The 20,998-nt window shown below is 37.1% G+C and overlaps 1 protein-coding gene across 1 annotated transcript in view; it reads left to right on the top strand.

Annotated features, from left to right (window-relative positions):
• LOC122794939 (location of vulva defective 1-like) overlaps window positions 1–20,998 on the top strand; it is a 707,924-nt gene that overhangs the window by 56,793 nt on the left and 630,133 nt on the right. The window contains exon 2 of the mRNA XM_044063534.1: window positions 4,213–4,279. Within this exon, the coding sequence (XP_043919469.1) occupies window positions 4,213–4,279 (67 nt within the window). The remainder of the gene's footprint in view (window positions 1–4,212; window positions 4,280–20,998) is intronic.

Here is a 20,998-nt window from a genome sequence, read left to right as displayed (position 1 = left end):
ACAGTAAGCTGTTTAAAGTAGAATACAGGGCAGGGCTCAAACAGTGCTTAGCACCCATGTGTGTGTGCTCACTGGGGTTGGCATTATTATATGTTTGCTGAATAAAGAAAGGGGATCAGGAAGAAAATGAGTTCCCGAGAGCAGTACCAGTTTCTTGTAAAAAGTTTCTGTAAGATATGTACAACATTTTTACCCAGTGGCTGGGTTTAGGGCCATGTGCCTTGCATCTTTGATCTGTCCTGTTGGCTGTTTTATTATTTTCTAGAAGTGTTTAGGAGTGTATGAGCGGTCACTTTGTCCTGTACTATCTAAATTCCTTTCATGAAATTAGTTGCAGTTTCTGTTTTTTTTTTTTTTTTACAAAGCCAATGAAAGATGCAAGGTTTCAATGCACAGGTTTTGTTTCCATTGTATTTTTGGAAGGACAGTCTCGAGCAATTAGAACAGTGTATGTATTTTGTCAATACTTCTACAGAATTTTTGTAGTTTACCTCTAGTAGCGCAGGAGAACAGATTGATTTTTTTAATGTAAAATATTTAAAGATCTAAAGAGAAAACACTGTGCTTCTAGGATCTCCAGAAAACTCATGTACTCTAACACCTTATTGCATTTTTCTAGGTACCACCGTTTGCATAAAAAAAAATAGTTAAGGGGCAAATAGTTCATGCAGCTAGAATGGTATCTGAAGAAGGGATATTTTGCAAGGAAATAATGTAAGTAAAAGAAATATTTTTAGTCCGGGGCTACCCTAGTAATAATAAATAAATGAAACTTTTAACGAAGTTAGTAGAAAAATAAGTTTGGGTATCCATGTACCCCTTTTAGGTACCAGTGTTGAATTTGCCAACCAACATTCAAAGGTTGGTGACCCCATAGGGCAATTGTTTTGATCTACAACGTGGATTGTAAAGCAATTAAAAAAGTGTGGGGTCAAAATTTGGAACATTTTTCAAATAGACAATGACATGAGTAGAACCCTGCATAATATGCCCAGGGCCATCTATAAGAAGGACAGGGATATCAAAAATATGTTGTAAAGACATCGCTCTTATATGTTTTACCACAGAGGTAAAAAAGTGTACCTATACGTATGCTGCATGTATGCAGTGTAAATATATTATGGAACGTGATAAGGTTGACATAGTGGGAATGAATGGGTCAATAATGTGGGCTACTTTAATTGTAGATTAAAAAGTGGTAGTATATGTGGCTTGTTGCCAACTCTGCACAGAGTTCTATATAGGAAAAACTGAAAAGCATTTAAAGAATATTTTTATGAACATCTATATCATGTTAAGAAAAATAACCCATGTAATGCCCTAGTTAGACATTACATTGAATTTGTGAACAATCATTTTCAGTTTATGATACTGGATTCTGTTTATGTCGATCTGAGATGGGGACCCTGGAAACTAAATCTGGAAGCCTTAGAATTGAAATAGCATCTTATTACTGCTGCTGACAGATTTCTTGGGTTAAATGAAATGGTATCCATTGACAGCATTCTTAAATTAAAACAGTTAAATTTATGATTATTTTTAGCAAAACGTATTTGAGAAGTTTGTATTAATACTTTGTTAATCAATCATTTATGTATGGGTATCAGTGTATGTAAATGTGGTTAAGGCATTGGTATTGTAAGCTGCCCAGGTTTTTAGGGTACTATTGTTTTAAGAATTAATTGGTGTAATTGATGACATTTTATGATTAGGTTTATAAATACTCTTTTTTTTAATACAGCAGTTGTGATGAAATCCTGTATAATGTTTTGGATTAAAGAGCTTAACTGTTTAAGTGTTAACTAAAGAATGGTAACTGTTCTTAAGTATTAAATGGCTGGTTGTTCATATATGGAAGGTGTTTTTGGTTCTTAGTCTTGGATTTACCTTCCCTGGGCCAGATATATTTGTTAGGTCCATTGCCCACATGCCCTGTATCTTTGTTTCATAAGGCTTAGGGTGCCATTTGTTATCCAAGAATAGAACTGATCTTTAAGTTTACATCATGCAAGTGGAAAGAGGGCTTTGTGTATTTGAGACAATGTGTCTTATTATTTTGATTATGACAAAGTGGTGCAACAGTAGTGTTATCACCTCAGAGCAAGAGGTTCCCTGGTTCAGTTTTCAGCTAGAATGTCTTCTGTGCAGAGTCTGCATGTCCTCCCTACATTCGTGAGGGTTTCCTCCGGGTGCTTGTGTTTCCTCCCACGTTACAAGACATGCGTCTGGAGTGTTTCTCGTCCTGGGCCTCCACTGAAAATTGGCTTCATTCCAAGTTGGACTTTCCTGGTTAACAAATGTTAAATAAAATAAAGGTATTTCTATCAGATCTAATTGATACAAGGCATTATTTAATTGATATTCTTATTAATTCAATATATATATATATATATATATATATATATATTTATATATATATATTGAAGTTTCTATGATTGCTGTATTTTTAGGTAACCCTGTAAGATGTGCTGTGTTATGCAAATTTTGTAGGCTTAAGATGAAAGATACTGGTAGCATGTAAACCCTAGCTATGTCCATTTGTGAATGGTTTCCGCATGTTAGAATGGTAGAAATGCAGTCCGAAGAGTATGACAATTTGTAGGATGTACATTTGTTATCTTAACTATTGAGATGGAAGAGTTATTTTTATTTAGCTGTAATGTAACTCTACCTGTCCTACTACCACTATAAATAGTATGGTTAGGGCAAATCTGATGGGCAAAAGTCATATATTAGTGAAAGTATGTGTGATCCATCATTCAGTAGCCATAATTCAAGACAGGTCCAGTTAAAGCTATTTTAGGTGCTTATCTTTGCTGGGCATTTGAGTGATATTAATTTGCGATTGGAATTGAGGGGTCTGGGTTTGTCTAAATGTCAACTGATTTGAGAAAAAGCAGATATAAGCAGTACATATTATTTTGAAATAGTTGATTGGATTATCAACTATTTTCAGGCGTATAACTTGTATCAAAAGTTGTTTCTCTTAGTATGTGTTATTAATAAAGACAGATCTTTAAAATTAGGTTATGGTGCAATTTTCAAAATAGAATAGTGCTCTTTCTGTGATGATTCTGAGTTGCTGTTGTTGTAATCACCTCATTTTGTATTATCAGTACACAGCACCTATCCAGGGGTAAATAGTGCCTGTTCTGACTGTGAATCATGCCCTTAGCAGTAATGTGACTGAAAGGCTTCAGTAATTCCTCTACTATTCAAAAGAAAGGCTGTTTCTTAGACCCACCCTCAGCATGTAGTTGTCCTCATCTCCTCTCCTTTCTGACTTCCCGATTCAAGTCCATATGCTTCAGTAAACACATTTGATGGTCTAAGCCAGACAAAAAATATACTTTTTATAACCTGGTTTGAGACCATATGCTTACATAAACTTCTTCCACTGTCTAGACTAGTCTTGTCTTACAATATGTGTTTTATATTAACATTTTATTTTTTCAGGGCAGAGTAAAATAACAAGTTTATATTTAAGTCCTTGTAATACAAGTATTTGAGTGTATTTGTTTTTTTTTTTTCTCTTTTTTACTTTTTCCTATTTGTCATACATTTGAATATTTTATTTATTTATTTATTTTTGATGTAAGTCTTTGCAGTGGAAGTGTATAGAACAGGATTGTACTGAAGGACAGAAAGAACAGAACAGTTTATATATGCTTTTACCAAATTGTAGTTGCTTTTTATTCCTATCACTTTAAATTTTCAAGGGAATATTTCATGTTTGTGACATCATCAATTTTATTTTTCATTGGGTGTATGGATCATATGATTTATGTTCTGTCTTTTTAGATGCTTGTGGTGGATTTACATGTTACATTTTCTAATGAAGTACTGATCTGATTAAAGTAGAAGAAAAGCACTAAACTTTGTGTTTGGAGCCTTGCCTTGACATTACTGTGTTTTAGTTCATAGTTGTACAGTTTGCTTTGTGTTTGGAATGCTGCTACAATCTATTTGCTTATTGTATTTATTACTGCATACTACAGACTGTTTCGTTTTCAGTACAAGATGGTTGACTTTCTAGCAAGCAGAATGAAAAACAGTTGCAGTTTTTGGCATCTTTGTATATTTGATTTCTTTCAAGTATTATAATTAATAAAAATTATATACAACAGCATGTTATGCTGAGCAAACAAGTAAAATGATTACAGAAATATGTGCAAAATGTCATTTTATGAAACAGTGTTCCTTATTCTATAGATTGATGAAGAACAGTTTCATTCAGATGATTTATCACATAACCTACAAAGACAGAGACGTGCAGCAGGTATGTTTTTTTTTTTTAATTTAAGAGCCGAGTTTCATACAACATACCAGTGATATATATATTTGCTTGACTAGGCAATGCAACGCTAACTACTGCAATCAGATGAAGTGCTTATAACTGAAAAAGTTATATATTAATTTTAATGCTATATAATTGGGAAGGAAGGAATAGTTCCTCACATTTTAGGAACTCCAATTCCGCAAAAGAGTCAGCTCCATGTTACTGTAGTTTGTCTCTCTCCCCCTACCCCCAATCTTTGAAATTAATCTCGGGTTGTACTTTGGAAGAAAATTGTATTAGTATGCTAACTATGTGATCACCTCTTACTCTACACAAAATATGTATCATTTCAGTAGGACTTCTGTTCTTTTTTAATGGCTTCTCTCTAAAAATTATTTAATGCAGTTCTATAGTCCAAATGTACCTAAGAAGATTAGAATTTGAATAGCAGTTCAGACGCTGGAAGAATTATTTCGGGAAAGATAGAACTGGGTCACCTCTGCTAGTTTGCCTCCCCTGAGGGAAGAAGTTGGTTTGGCCCCATGGCAAGGAATCCACTAGGATGCTGGTCCAACTATAGCCATCATGCTGGAACTTGCTAAACATGAGTGCCAGAAAGGAGCATATGAGCACTAGCTGTGCAGTATGGAGATGAAACTCAACATTATAATGGCACAAAAGCATGCTGGGTGGTGATCAGAGCAGTAGCTGTAGATGATAAAAAGAAAATAATCCAAACTCTCACAGCCACTTGGAGATAAACTGCTGCTCACAGGCCTAACAGCTATACTAGCTCTATAGTATATGTCTGAAGATTTCTAACTTCAAACATTATATGATCTATACCACATGGTTGAAGTTAGAAACCTTTGAACATTAAAAATATAAATAAACAAATACAACATGAAAGTAATAGGTTAAAGCAGGGGGCAAGCCCCCTGCACCCCCCACATGGGAGGCTGCGCCTGCCACACCCCCCGCTCTTTAAATATACCAACTCCGAAATCACACTACAGTGCGGTAAAGGGAAATCTTCTCTTTACCGCATTATAGTGCAGTCTTGGAGTTGGTATATTTAAAGTGCGGGGGGGGGGGTGTAGGGGGGCTTGCCCCCCCACCTACAACCATTAGTTTTGGGGGGTATTTTTAATGTATGTTTGAAGTTTTCTGATTTCGACCATATGGTGTCGATCATATGGTGTTCAAAGTTAGAAATCTTCAGACATATAATATAGACCGCAATACTATATTACTGATAGCATAATCTTCACATGAAGGAAGAAGTTACCCCTCATGAAAACGTAGGGTGTTATCCTTTTTCATAGAAAGCAGAACATCTGGATAGGATTGGCTTGATGATCTAGAAGGGTAAAGATCTAAAAGAAAAAAAAGCATATTTGTCAGTCTAATTTTTCTTTTTTGTTTTCTTTCTTTCCTTTTTCTTTTTTTCTGTAAAGGCAGCATGGATTCTTAGTATCTATTTATTTATTTATCAAAAGCCTGTTCCTTGATCATTAACTGAAACTGTCAATGGCCATCACAGAGTGAATCTTCATTTTTTTCTAAAAACTGATTAATTAAAAGCAGTCTGTGTAACCTTGCTGGCATTTGAAGTCATGGATGAAGGAAGGCATATCTGCCGGTATCATTTGAATATAATTCTAGTTCCTTCTCCAAAGTTATATGATTTTTGATGCACCCATTATCCCATCCCCTGAAGTCAAATAAATATAGGCTACTAGTTTTAGACCTGTGTTTCTGAAGCTTCATTTGTAATACTAAACAGCACACATCATACAAAGTTAAAAGATCTTTATTGCAATATGGTATATGAGTAGCAGCAAAAATTGTGCAGAAATAATTTAAATCAAGGGATGAAACAAAATTGTAGTACATGAGAAAATAAACTGTTTTATCTGCAGCTGTTCTATAGGTATCCTTTCTAACTGTGGAATTTATTTCATATCTCATTTCTACAGATAGAGCATATCCTAAAGAAATTCTATGATAAAAATAATAAAGTTAATCTTATTTGCAATTTTATACCAAACGAGTTTGTTTTAGATGTGTTTAGGAATGTTTTTATTCATTTTTGGTCATGGTTCATTCAATTTTAACAACGTATTGTCACATTCATTAGTTTTGGTACAAAGATCTCTTTAAGAATTAATCAAACACCTTATTAGCTTATTGTCACTCTTTTTGGTATAAAAGGGATTAAATTCTTGTAAAAAACCCACATCGGAGGAAGTGTACTAAACAAAAACGTATCGTTAGCGTTTATGTGCTTTTATGTGCTTTTTATGTGTCTCATATACAACAGTTATTTTCTATGCTTCGTGTTTCAAATAAAAGTAATTGATGGATGATTCTACTGCCTGAAACTTCATTGTGCACCTAAGGAGTTCATTTTGTTGGTTTAATCTTAATAGACATTTGGGAATAAAAATGATTCTTTAAGTTTGTCCTCCCATTTGTTATATATAATTAGAAGATGTTATTGTGAAATAAATAATATCTTTAGAAGTATTGTAAGCAGAAGGAAGGTGGTTGTACTTCATATATATAAGACTATAGTTATACCTATTAAAGAATAATGTTGGTATTTATGTGTATTTAATAATGTGCAATTAAATGGATTTCAAAGGATACAATGGCATTTTACCAGACGAATGCATGGGATGACAAGTCTTAGTTATTCTTGGAGGCTTGAGGCATTATCTCTTTTTTTTTTCCAATTAAATATCACAGGTTAAGGATGATGCAATTTGTGTTTCATATCCAAACTCTGAAACACCATCCTTACACAGGTGAAAATGACTAACAATCTCCCAAGCTATAAAAATCCAGCTCAAACAATACTTACACATTCCTAGCTCTGCTCGTGTTCATCACCAGAGAGAAACCTTTAGTAAAAGCACAACATTCTTATTGCTTATCACTAACTTTTTGCCCCCTCTACTTGAATCATTATACCCCTAACAACTTTCCCTCCTACACTTGAGTTAATATATCCCTTTTCACCACACTTAAACAACACTTCTCATCTTGCTCTTTTTCTAAATGCCCCTGTCCACCTCTCTACCCCTCTCATACACCTTCTATATATTTTTAGGTTATAAACCTTCTAGATACACCAGATTGGAACAGACAGCCTAAATAATACCAATCCTACACCATGCTCTCTCAGTCATATGTTATTACCACTATATTCCTATACAATACTAATATCTCCCCTCACAGCCTATATTTTTATAGCTTACTTCATTATGTCTCTATAACTCTTTGTAAACATTTCTGTACTGAAATGTAAGAAAGCTAAATTGCTTTACAACAATGTTTTCCTTTCAAGAACTGTATATACTTTTATTGTTGATATAAATGCTTTACTGTATATCTTGCAATTATGGTTTATTTTTTATGAGAAATGTAACTGTTGTTTTTTCTGAGAACTGTCTGAAATTCATATCTGTCTTGCAATTATGGTTTATTTTTATGAGAAATGTAACTGTTGTTTTTTCTGAGAACTGTCTGAAATTCAGTTGTTAATATGAACATATTGTGATGGAGCTTTTCTCCCCAGGCCTCTGCTGAAAATGGGCTCTTCCCAGTCAGACGTTCTGGTCAACAAACGGAAATACATTTATAAATGTGTGATAGACACTGAACTTGTTAATACTGTAGGTATTCACAAGAAAAAACATCTTTTTAATACTAGAAGCAATAACTATTTGGTAAAGAAGATGTTTAATAAAATGGTGAGATCAGATCATAAACTAATCTCACTGGAGGTCCTCATCCTGCCCCCACCTGAGATAAAAAAGACCACAGTGAAGAACGTCTCAAAAGCCGACTTCACACTTCTAAAGACTAGTGTGGTCACCTTTAAGGCCACCGAGCCGGCTGCAAACATTACTCAGGCCGCTGAATCACTTACAAATGCCTTCTACCAGCACCTACAGGACTGCATGGATCAGGCAATCCCAAACAAAACAAAGACTCTTTGTACTAAAGGCAAGCATCCAGCCTGGTGGACCCCAGCCATAAACAAGCTCTACAACAAAAGGAGGAAGCTACTACAAGATAGAGCAAAATCCTTAAAAGGTAAGACACCTCTGATCATTATAAGTAAAAAACTAAGAGCTCTCATAAAATCATCCAAGGCAAATTTTGAGAGAAAAATTGCTAAGGACTCAAAAGACAATCATAAGGCCTTCTTTAGCTATGTTAGAAACCTGGGAGGAAACTCCCAGATATGCTCAGAATTAGTTCAAAATGATGTGAAAATTACTGACCCTACAGACATTGCCAACACACTGGCTGACAGGTTCAGTGCAAACTCCCCCCCCCCTCCCCCCCAAAAGGACAAATATCTATACCAGAGGATTGTAGCCCCCCAAACATCTCTAACGCCCAGGTGAGAACTGCTCTCTCCAAGGCGAAAAACACAGCATCCATGGGACCAGATGGTGTCCCCGGCTGTGTGCTCCATGAACTCAACGAGGAATTAAACCCGCAGTTAGGACAGCTGTTTAGTCTTAGTCTCACCTCAGGATACGTACCCAAGGAGTGGCACACAGCAACTGTGGTCCCACTTCACAAAGGCGGTGCCTCCACCGACCCTGGAAATTATCGTCCCATCAGCTTGACAAGCCTGATCTGCAAGGCCATGGAGAGGATCATAATGGAACTCATAAATAAAGACATAGGGGACTTGCAGACTTTGGATCCAGCCCAGTTTGGCTTTGTCAAAGGCAGATCATGCCTTTTAAACTTGGTTGACTTTTTTGAAACAGTCACCAAGGCCATTGATGAGGGAAAGGCAGTCCATACAGCCTACCTAGACCTGGCAAAGGCTTTCGACACAATACCCCACTCAGGTATCATTGAAAAACTCATCAGCTTAAATGTAAACCCATACATCACAAGATGGGTTGCAAACTGGCTAAGTGACAGAACCCATAGGGTCAGAGTTGCTGGCGCCATGTCAGACTCAAAGCCTGTCACAAGTGGTGTCCCACAGGGCTCAGTCCTGGGCCCACTCTTGTTCGGCATCTACTTTTCTGAAGTACAAGCAAATACAGGAGGGTTATGGCTGACAAAGTTCACAGATGACTGCAAACTGGGCGCCATAGTTGAAAACACATCTGACACAGATATCCTTCAGAAGGGTCTCACAGAAACGGATAACTGGTGCCAGAGCCATGGCCTAAAGTTAAACGCCAAGAAATGCATAGTCATACCCTTCGGGAAAAACAAGGTTACCCCTAGCTACCATATAGGTGGCAATCCACTGAGCACAGAAGAAGTGATCAGGGATCTGGGGACCCAGGTTGACAGTAACCTATTGTTTGACACCCGCGTTGCTAAAGTAGTTAGGAAGACCTTCTACTTTGCCCACCTGATCATGAAGGGATTCACATCTAGATCAAGGGAGGTCATCGTCCCCCTGTACTCATCACTCATCAGACCAATGATTGAGTACAATGCCCCATTCGGAATGTATCTAACCCGACACCTGCAGCAGCTGGAAAGGCCCCAAAAGTTCCTCACCAAAAGGATAAAGGGTCTCAAAAATATGTCTTACGCTGCCCGACTGAAGAAACTGCAGCTCTATTCAGTCGCTTACCGATTGCTCAGAGGTGACCTGTGCCTGACATACAAGGCCATGTCAAACCCAGAATTGATGAACATGCTTCACCTCAAAAAATCTAGATCCCTCAGAACTACAAGGGTGGGAGACTTAAACCTTGACACGGTTATTAATAGGATGTGCTGGAGGGACAGATTCATCACCCAGAGACTCCCTATGCTGTGGAACAAAGTGGAGCACCTCACTGGCCTTGTTCAAGAGAAATCTTGACCAATGGATGGGAGATCGCAGATATACCCCAGGGATTACCTCAGTGTCACTGCTTGACAGATGCACAGCAAAATAATAGGCATAGTTTTCTTCAAAATAAAGGGGTGGCGAAAGCCACAATACTCTAGGCTAGGCTTATAAATGCCCTTGGGCAGATAGCCTAGTATGAACCTATGAACCTATGACAGCTTCAAATATCTTTCATTGGAGTGCTTACTTATGGAGGAATACTATCACATTACCGATTAATAAATCAGGGTCTATCAAGTCCTTTAAATACAGTTTAGATTTATTGATAGACTCAAGGGCATTTAATCCAACCCTATATAGTGGCAAGCTCTTTGAGGGCTTTTCGAGGTTTTGCGCTGGATACCTTTGAACATTAAACCCTGAACATAATACAAAGCACAGTATTATATTTAGTGCTCATCACTGGAATCAGTGAAGGCTCATGTTTAAAACTACTTGTACTATGCCCTGAGCTAGTTTCCAAGTTAGACATCATTGTTCATTGTATTTTCTGTTGTTTATTTAACTGGGTAAAACCACTAGGCTCTTAAGGCTCAGTCATCTTTTCAGGGGTGACTACAGTGCACTACTTTGTTATGTGGTTTGCATACAGTCACACAGAAGGCAAATGGAGGGAATTAAATAACCAATTGCTGGATAAAGCGGAATAGCTGCTTATAGACTTTTTTGGGTCTTCTCAAACCTCATGCATACCAGCCTGGCATCCAGTGCCCCACATCCATGGCAGGTTTGCCAAATATCCTCCTACCCCCCAGATCTACTTTGATATTGTTGGGGTCAGTTGTGGATACTAAGGGCATCCTCAGGTTTCAGCTCATCTGTGTTTCTGGGGGGGGGGTTATTTTTTATTGTTTATGCCCTAACCACTTCCTTTCTCTGCCCCCACTCTCATTGATTGTGTCTGAGAGCAACTTCCCATTTTTGTACCATGCCTCCATTAGGGAGCATATTGACGTACACCCTCCCATCCAGGATAGACATGACCATCCCTTTCCTACCATTCTATCAGTCACCAGAACTGCTAATCAAACTTGGGTCAACTGGGCCATAGACTGTGTTTATCACTCTAAGCAACTGAAACAGTTAGCAGCTTATAGTCTTAATCATGTGTTTGACCAGCCTTAGCATTCAGGTGAAACATTCAAGAAAACCTGACACTTTGCAAACCAATGAGTGTTACCATGCCTTTATTCTCATAATCCCATTCAGAGTATCTTTACATGTTAATTTCATATTGTTTTATATATTAAATTTTGATATTTGTTATAAGAAAAGTGCAGTCCGGGTCTGAACTGTTTGCAAACACAAATAGCTAAAGTTAACTTTGAGTATGTGTCTACCTGTTTGAGCTAATATTCATTATCCCCTGGAGAGCACTCTGCTTTGGCTTGTAATGAGTGTTACCATGCCTTTATTCTCATAATCCCATTCAGAGAATCTTTACATGTTAATTTCATATTGTTTTATATATTAAATTTTGATATTTGTTATAAGAAAATTGCAGTCCGGGTCTGAACTGTCTGCAAACACAAACAGCTAAAGTTAACTTTGAGTATGTGTCTACCTGTTTGAGCTAATATTCATTATCCCCTGGAGACCACTCTACTTTGGCTTGTAAGCACCCCCACACACACACACACACACACTCATCTTTTATTTTCTCTTTTATTCCCTTCTGTTAGCAAATAGTATCCATAACTGATCAAATACTGCGTGTTTGTTAATTTAAATTGAGACCACAGTAGCCTACTGATACAAGTTTTCCTGTTTTTCCACCTGATAAATGGTTAAGAAATGACTTACAGTTTCAGAGCAGTCCTTTGTCAATTCTGATTGTTTCTTAAACACAAATTCTCATAATCCCATTCAGAGTATCTTTACATGTTTATTTCATATAGTTTTATATATTAAATTTTGATATTTGTTATAAGAAAAGCGCAGTTCGGGTCTGAACTGTCTGCAAACACAAACAGCTAAAGTTAACTTTGATTATGTGTCTACCTGTTTGAGTTAATATTCATTATCCCCTGGAGAGCACTCCGCTTTGGCTTGTAAGCAGCCCCACACACACACACACACACTCATCTTCCATTTTCTCTTTTATTCCCTTCTGTTAGCAAATACAAATACTGCGTGTTTGTTAATTTAAATTGAGACCACAGTAGCCTACTGATACAAAGTTATCCTATTTTTCTACCTGATAAATGGTTAAGAAATGACTTACAGCTTCAGAGCAGTCCTTTGTCAATTCTGATTGCTTCTTAAACACAAACTTGTCTGTGCTTGATCTTGGCTCATTAGCAGCAGTAGAAAAGAACTGCCTGCTCTCACACCCTTGTTCTGCCCCTCTGCCACTCATGTCTCACCCTCACTCAGCTCCCCTCCCACCAACTCAAGAACCATCCTTATGCACCCCCCCACATATTCTATCAACTATATTACTCAAACAAAAAGCATCCCTAACCATCCCACCATACTTATTACTCACAGAGTACAATCATAAAGTTTCCCAAATAAACAAACACATTCAAAACTGAGAAAACTAAAAACTTCATGCATATCAAAACTAGCCCTAAGTGGAGACAGCCACCCCAACCCTGGCCCCACCATCTCCAACCCCACTCCTCATAGTCAGACTAAAAACCACAACTTCTCCCAAATCACAGCCAATAGAAAGCCAAGTGACTTCCTTCTACTAAGCCTAAATATTATATCCAGCAAAGTCCATGAGCTCCATGACACCATAGACTTGTGCACCCCAGATATAGTCATACTGACAGAAACCTGGCTGAAACCTCACATTACCAGTCAGCAAATCCTCCCTACCGGTCACGGCATACTAAGAGTAGACCGGCTAAACAAGAAAGGAGGCGGTATAGCTATAATATTTAAACAGCATCTAAACATCCAGATCTTAAAATTATCAGCTCCACAAATAGGCAAACAGAAATAATATATACCAACCTCAAAATAAACCAAAATAAAACCATCAATATAATTGGATGCTACTTCCCACCTGGCCAAAACATCCCAACACTAGAAAACCTCCTCAGCTGGTCTACACACCATCTCCCCAAGAAACTATAATTTTAGGTGATTTCAATATTGACTGGCAATCCTGTTCTGGCAACCATCCAACCCATCATCTAAACTTTCATGTCTTAACCCAACGAGTCCAGTCGCCAACCAGGATAAATAAAAACTCCAACACGCACACTACCCTGTATGTGATACTAGTCAATAAGAGCCCCCAGTAATATATAGCAGGCTGCTTATCAGATAGCCTCAGTGATCACTCCCCAACATTCCTACTCAGAAAACACCTATACCAAGTTAAACCTGTCATCTACCATCAAATACATAAAAAACTAAACTTTAACCCACTCACATTCATCTCATCCCTCAAAGAATGTAACTTACATCCTCTAAAGTACCTCAGTCTTGATGACGCAGTTGAATTTTTTAGTACTACCTTCCTGAGCATCGTTAATTACCACGACCCCATAAGATTTTCCAGAACCAAAGCACAACCCTCCCCACGGCTACAGAAAACCACTAAGTCAGAAATGAAAAACCGGGATAAAGCCTGGGAGCACTGGCCAAAAATCAAAACCCCATCAACTAGACAGAAATTCCTAGAACTACGTAATAGAGTCAAAAAGCTAATAAAACAGGACAAATTCCAATACTACCAGTCTGCCCTAGACTCCTAACAACACAACCCCAAACAATTCTGGTTCTCCATAAACTACATCCTCCACCCAGGTAAAGTCAGTACCTCTCCTCCTAACATCCCTCACTCCTCCAAAAATATTCTACCTCATTCAACACACACTTCACACAAACCATAATATCACTAGCTAGACAACACAACCCCCCCTCCCCTACAACCCACACCTTCAACTAATAATCTTCCCACTGTCTTCTCTTTTTCTCCTGTTCCTACCTCCAAAATAAAAAACTCTTAACTAAACTTAAGCCCACCAAATTAGCAGCAGACAACCTCCCACATGAATACCTACAAATCGCAGCTGATGCTCTAGCCTACCCAGTATCCATCTTGATTAACCAATCTCTGTCAGAAAGTTACGTTCCCATACTATGAAAAGTATCACATATAATTCTCCTCCACAAAGGCAGCCCCTCCACAGAACTAACCAATTACTGCCCATAGCTATTCTCTCTCCACTCTTCAAAATAATAGAGAGATGCATTCACTCTCAGGTCTCAGACTACCTCCTTACGAACAACCTCCTTCGCAATACTCAGCATGGTTTCTGACCAAACCATAGCACCACCACTGCCTTACTCTCCTTTACTAACAGTATCATTCAGCCTAAAAACAATGGCTTTCTCTCCTCTGCTACTTTCCTAGACCTATCTAAAGCATTTGACATGGTCCCACGCAAACAACTCATCTCTGTCCTCAATAACCTATCCTTCTCTCAATCCGTCACCAGTTGGTTTCAGAGTTACCTGTCTGACCGCCAGCAGTCCGTTGTATGGCAGAATGACATATCTCCCCAACTACCTGTCTCTATAGGGGTTCCCCAAGGATCCATCCTTGGACCCTACTCTTCTCTATTTTCACCAATAATCTAGCCTCTGTTAATTGCTATGTAAATCCAGTGTAACTACTGTCTGTATATTTTAACTGTGGAAGTTTTCTCCCCGGGTCTCCGCTAAAAATCGACCTACATCCAGTCGGATAATCCCGGTCAACAAATATATAAATAAATAAATAATACTCCTTCCATGAAGTTAAAAGAAAATATTGCCAGATATATAGGGAATGTCTGCTCTTTCCTTCATTAAGATTTAGCATCATTGAACAGGTGAGGTACAAAGAGGCTTATCTGTTGTTCTGATTTACCTGTTTTACCAGACTGCCTGTTTTTCCAGGCTGCAGTCTGAGAACTTTAGGTACTATGCAACTAAAGTAGGACAGCTTCAAATTATTTAATGCATATGTAGCATATCATACTATGCACTATACTGTGTAGCAGCGTCTCAGCTGTAGGATTTATGTTTCGCCTTGGTATTCTGAAGCTCTCTAGATGGAATTTGTATATTGTCCTCATGTCCCTCATGAGTACCCCAGACTCCCTAGCTCCATCTAGGAAGATCAGAATAAAATCAAAGCATGCTTCCTGGCTATCCACAGAGACTATAAGTTCCTTATGAAAGAAAGAGACAACACTTGGAAAGCTTGGATTAAAACTAAACAACCACCTCTTCTTCTCAAATATAGACAATTGAGGAACCTTGCTAAAAATACTTAATGCCAATGACAAAAAGTCATTCTACAGTTCTGCCCAGCTCAACAATAAATCCAATCCTCACAGATTTTGGTCAGCTCTCAAAAACATTCTCTATCCTGGAAGTCCCACTAATCCCTCACCATACCCAAACTCATCCCCTCTAGAAACTGCCACTCTCTTAAACAAACACTTAATCTCTTCCATCCAAAATCTCATAACCAGTAGTCCTAGCTCAACTTCTATACTTGCCCACTCCTAGTCTAACTAGCACAACTTCATTCTCCTTTCAGCCTCTTCCCACTACCTATATCAAATCTGTATTACTTAAACTAAAACCATGCTCTCCCTCCAATGACAAATTACCTCCTACATTCCTCAAACTTGCTGCTGACTCTATTGCCTATCCTATATATATAGTAATAAACAGATCCATTCTTGAATCTACTTTCCCCATCCTCTGGAAATCCTTCTTTACTATCCCTCTTCATAAAGGTGAAAATTCCACTGAACCTTCTAATTACTGTCTTATTGGTATTCTGCCCCCACCCTCTAAGATACTAGAGAAATGTGTCCACTCTCAAATTCTTAAACACCTCCTCGACCATAACTTGCTTACCCCTACCCAACACAGATTTCTTTCACACCACAGCACCACCACTGCCCTCCTCTCCTTCACACACACCATTGCAGAGGCCCTAGACAAGAATAAACTCATTTCTTGTCTCTTCCTAGATCTCTCCAAAGCTTTCAATACTGTCTCTCATCCTTTACTATTATCCAAACTTGCTAGCCTACACCTATCCCCCTCATAACTGCTTGGGTTAATGATTACTTATCTGCCAGGGAACAATCTGTCAAATAGCTCTCATCCTCCTCCCCTTTTCTTCCCATCTCTACTGGTGTTCCTCAAGGCTCCATCTTAGGACCCCTTTTGTTTAACATCTTCATCAATGATCTTTTTTCTCCTCTTGTAAATATTCTTCTTTCATTCAATATGCCAACGACTCCACACTTATCTCTATCTCTAATAACATTTCTGAACTACGTTCCCTAACCCAACAAGCCCTACTATCCACAGAAAAATGGATTTCTCAAAGCCTACTGATCCTTAATCCCAAAAAGACTAAACTCCTACGTTTCCTTTCCCGTTCTCATTCTCACCATAAAACCTCCTTTGTTATTACATCTTCTAATAATACAATTATCCTACCTGACAACCATACCAGACTCCTAGGGGTCATCATCGATGATGAACTAAAGTTCAACATAGACATATACCAATGTATAAAAAGAACACACCAGAAATTAGGCCTGCTTTATCGGAACAAAATATTCTTAACTCCTGATTCTAGACTTAGTCTTGAACAGGCCTTCCTCCTCCATACCCTCCTTTATGCCGCCCCAGTCCTTACCAATATTCAGGCCACCACTCTTAAAAAAGTTCAACAAACTTACCATAAAATAGCCAGATTCATAACTAACTCTCCATACAAATCATACCACTGCACTGCCTTAAACTCTCTCCAGTGGCTTGAACTTCTCCAACTATTGCTACTTTATCAATTTCACATGCTTCACTCTATCCTTTATAAACCCTCCTCCTATCCATCTCTGTCTAGCTTAGTCTCTATCTACACTCCATCCTGAACCCTCCCTACTTCTAATCAACAACTACTTGACATTTACCACCCAACAAAGTCCATAGGCATATTACTTTATAAACATTCTGTCGCCCATGCCTGGAACAGATTTCCTCTTGACTTAAGTATAGTTCCACACACCTCCCACTTTAAAACTAAACTAAAAACATATTTTCTCAGTTCAAGAACCTGCCCTTGTAATGACCCCACTTAGTCCCCCCCCACCCACACACACACTCTCCCTTATTAAGGACCCAACCCAGTCCCCCCTTTCACTTCTCATAAGGTATTTACACACTCTCCCTTATCAAGGACCCCACTTAGTCCCCCCTTTCCCTTCTCATAAGGTATTTACATAATTCAACACAGACTGCAGAATTATATATTTACTTTGCTTTACTGTTCTACCCAATGCATTATCTCACTAAAAATTATGTTTCTTAATGTCTTTTTTGGCTCCTTCTCCATACTTTGAACTTTAACTTGTTTTTATGTACCTAACAAATGTAAAACTTTTGCTCTATATAATTGTTTCTCACTACATTATTTTTTGTATTAATATGTTACTCTGTAATAGAAATGTATTGTTGGAGCTTTTCTCCTCGAGTCTCCACTGAAAATAGGCCACAAGCCCAGTTGGACTAACCCAGTTAACAAACGTCAGTAAATAAATAAATAAATAATGTCCACATATTTCCTCCTAGCATTGTAAATTCTATTCACTTATCAAGGAAATGCTGCTCAGATTGATATTCTGCTCTCAGTTTCACCTTTGGGAGCACTGTTGTGCATGTGGATTAGAGCAATATATTTGTTTAACAGGAACTGATAGATTAGATAGATAGATAGATAGATAGATAGATAGATAGATAGATAGATAGATAGATATCCTTAGTTAATAGCCTTAAGATTCTGAATCAGAGAGATATAAATGTGATGTGGACTCTTTCCAGGTGCATCACAATATGCCTGTGGTAGTTTTAGATCTGGTACTGTTCCTTAAAGATTTGAAAGTGGTAATAGTTAAGATAAAGAGACTTTGAATCAAGCAAGTTATCTTTGTTCTCTGCCTAAGCATAAAACAGTGCCAAGGTGATTAAAATGCCAGCAGGTAATCACTCACATCTAATTACCAGCAACGTATAAACTTAATTGCAAGTCTAACTGACAGGTGGAACAGATTGTTTTTCACATTTGAAGACAGGCTAACTCTAATCAAAATGATATGGTTGCCAAAAATCTTATTCATTAGCCAAGCTTTAATAATTCCCCCCATCTATTAAAATTTAAAAGAAAATAAATAACACATTACTTAAACTTCCTTTGGTACCTGAAAAAAACAAGAATTTATTTTCCCTGGTACACCTTAAGCTGGAACAAAGGAGGTATAGGATTTCCAAATATTGATTTCTATTTAAATTCTGCATTTATTAAAATAGTGCTGTTTTGGAATAATTCTTCTTATACATCATATTGGAAATTAAATCATGAAATCTTACTATTTAGTAATACTAAGACAATGCTTGAACCATATATTCAAATACACAGAAGCATCTTTATATGGATTTTAAAAATATATATCCAAAGTGAAACTTCTTACACCTGTTACAAGCCAAATATTGCTGTTGTTTAAAAAGCTTGTGTTTTCTAATCAATTAATTAAGAATGTATTAATAATTATTTTTACTATTGCTTTTAAAAATGAATGCTTGACATCTTCTGATACTCAGAAAATGTTAGAATTTAAGAAGGGTAGGCTATTATATTGAAATCAGTTTCTCTCCGTTAATAAAATAAGTTCTGCAGACTATTTGATTGGCAGATATAGTTTGCAAAATTGCAGCTGGCTGGACATCCAAACTTGCAAAGATTTTATATTTGATACGCTCATACCCTCACTAGAGGCATATAATAGGAGCACCTTAAAATCTTAGTTTATAGTTCATAGATTAGTACTAAGCTAACTGCTCTTGTGAGCATTTGTAAGCCTAGCCAGTAATCCCTTGTGAGATTTAAACCCTGCACTTTGTGTTTGTAAGGCAAACACCTTAACCATTAGGCCACCCTCCCAACCCTTTAGATTTTTATCTCAACAATTATTAATAGCTCACCCAATACTACTTCATATGTATAATGTATTTATAAAATTCTCAGAAATGACTTTAGCAAAACAGATATTTCTTTTTGGAATTATTCAAGTGAAGTTAATAAAGACGAATTCTCGGTAAAAGATTTAAAAAAAAAACTTTGTTTACAGTCAGTGAAGGAATCCACATCTTTCTTGTTCTGACATGTATACACATGAAGGTTCTTACATAGATGATTTTTCACCCCACACAGACTAGCAATAACGTACAAGAAAGATGAAATTAAATGTGGAGTTGTGGGCACCCTGATGCTGACTGGATACATATGGTTGTTAAATGAAAAATGATCTCCACATTTTGATTAGACTTTGGATATCTTTGTAAAGCTCTATAGAATTACAATTGTATAATCTCTGACTCCCTTATCATTTTCAACATTTCTGTTCCTGAAGTCATTCCTAAATATCAAATATTTTACTGTGGTCAATCCTCTGTATTGCAAGGAAAATTGTTACTAAAAACTGGAAATCCCAATCTACTCCTCTCTTTAAAGTTGAGTTTATTCATCTTGTGAAATATATTTGTATAAATGAGATTTCTACTATAAAAGCAAGGACTAACAACACAACTCATCATTTAATTGCTTGGATGAAATTATCTAATCTTTTAGAAAAATATTGTGTTTTCCTATGTACATTATTTTTTCTTAATTGTTATGGACATCGTATATAGTTTATTTGTTCTTTTCTTGTTATTACACTGTTAATTTATTGTATTATAAAATGAATAAAAATATTTTTGAAGAAAAAATGCCAGCAGGTTATCATTGTTGCCAATAATTCTTGGATGAATGGCAAGTGGTTAATGAACATTTGGGGTGAATGCATGTATAGTTGCTCAAAAGACATTGATGATTCTATACAAAATAAAAGAAAAAAATGGGATAAGGAATATTTCATTAAAATGAAATGTAGACCTTTAAGCATTAGCACAACAACAACTAGTTGGAGTTGAGGGCTGAATTATATCAGCAAACAGAACAGAGTCTCTTCCTTAGGTAAGAACTTTTTACAGAATAACATATCAGGGAGTACATCGGCAACTGAAGAGTTCACCCTGGATGGAGGAGGTACATGGAAGTCATGTTTACAATGCTTCCAATGCTATCAGTTCAGTACATGATGACAAAAACAATTTGAAAATAAGGAGCAAAACAATCCCGGTATACCAGAAGCATCCCTCAATACAGCAGGGAGGATCATGTTCACATGTTGTAGTACTGAATAAACCCCCCAAAAAAGTCTATAGGGAATTCAACCACCAAAAAATGTATTGAAGCCACAACACAAGGCCAGAAATGTATAATGGTCCTCTGGGTTTAAAAATGTATAATGTTTCTTCAAGACAATGACATTTAATTCAAATGGGGTGCATTTGTTTTATTTTGTACTGTTGAAAAATGTTCTTATATTTAAAATATTTCACAAGAAAAATGAATCTTTACTTTTTTTTTGTAAGGTAAGACATAATAAAACAGTGGCCTTCACAGTCCCTAGTACACTTAATCTAATTTTACACTCCAGTATTCAAGTTGAAGTTAGAATGTATATATGTGAAAAATATATTTGAACAATTTTTAACAAAAAAGTCTAATAAATACATTTTTTGATTTTAAAATGATGGGACCTCTTCATCATAGGATCATAGGAAGTTACTAGGCTATTGGCCCTGAGGCACTTATAAGCCTAGCCAAAAATTTAGGCCATGTTCCAACAAGTCAGCACCCGATGCTACTATCCAGCAGGGACACAGGTGGAATCCTAGGGGTGTATTTTCTT

This window comes from Protopterus annectens, chromosome 2.part1 (genome assembly GCF_019279795.1).
Source record: "Protopterus annectens isolate FY-2018-M chromosome 2.part1, PAN1.0, whole genome shotgun sequence".
NCBI classification, from domain to species: domain Eukaryota; kingdom Metazoa; phylum Chordata; order Ceratodontiformes; family Protopteridae; genus Protopterus; species Protopterus annectens.
This window is presented reverse-complemented; position numbering and strand designations above follow the sequence as displayed.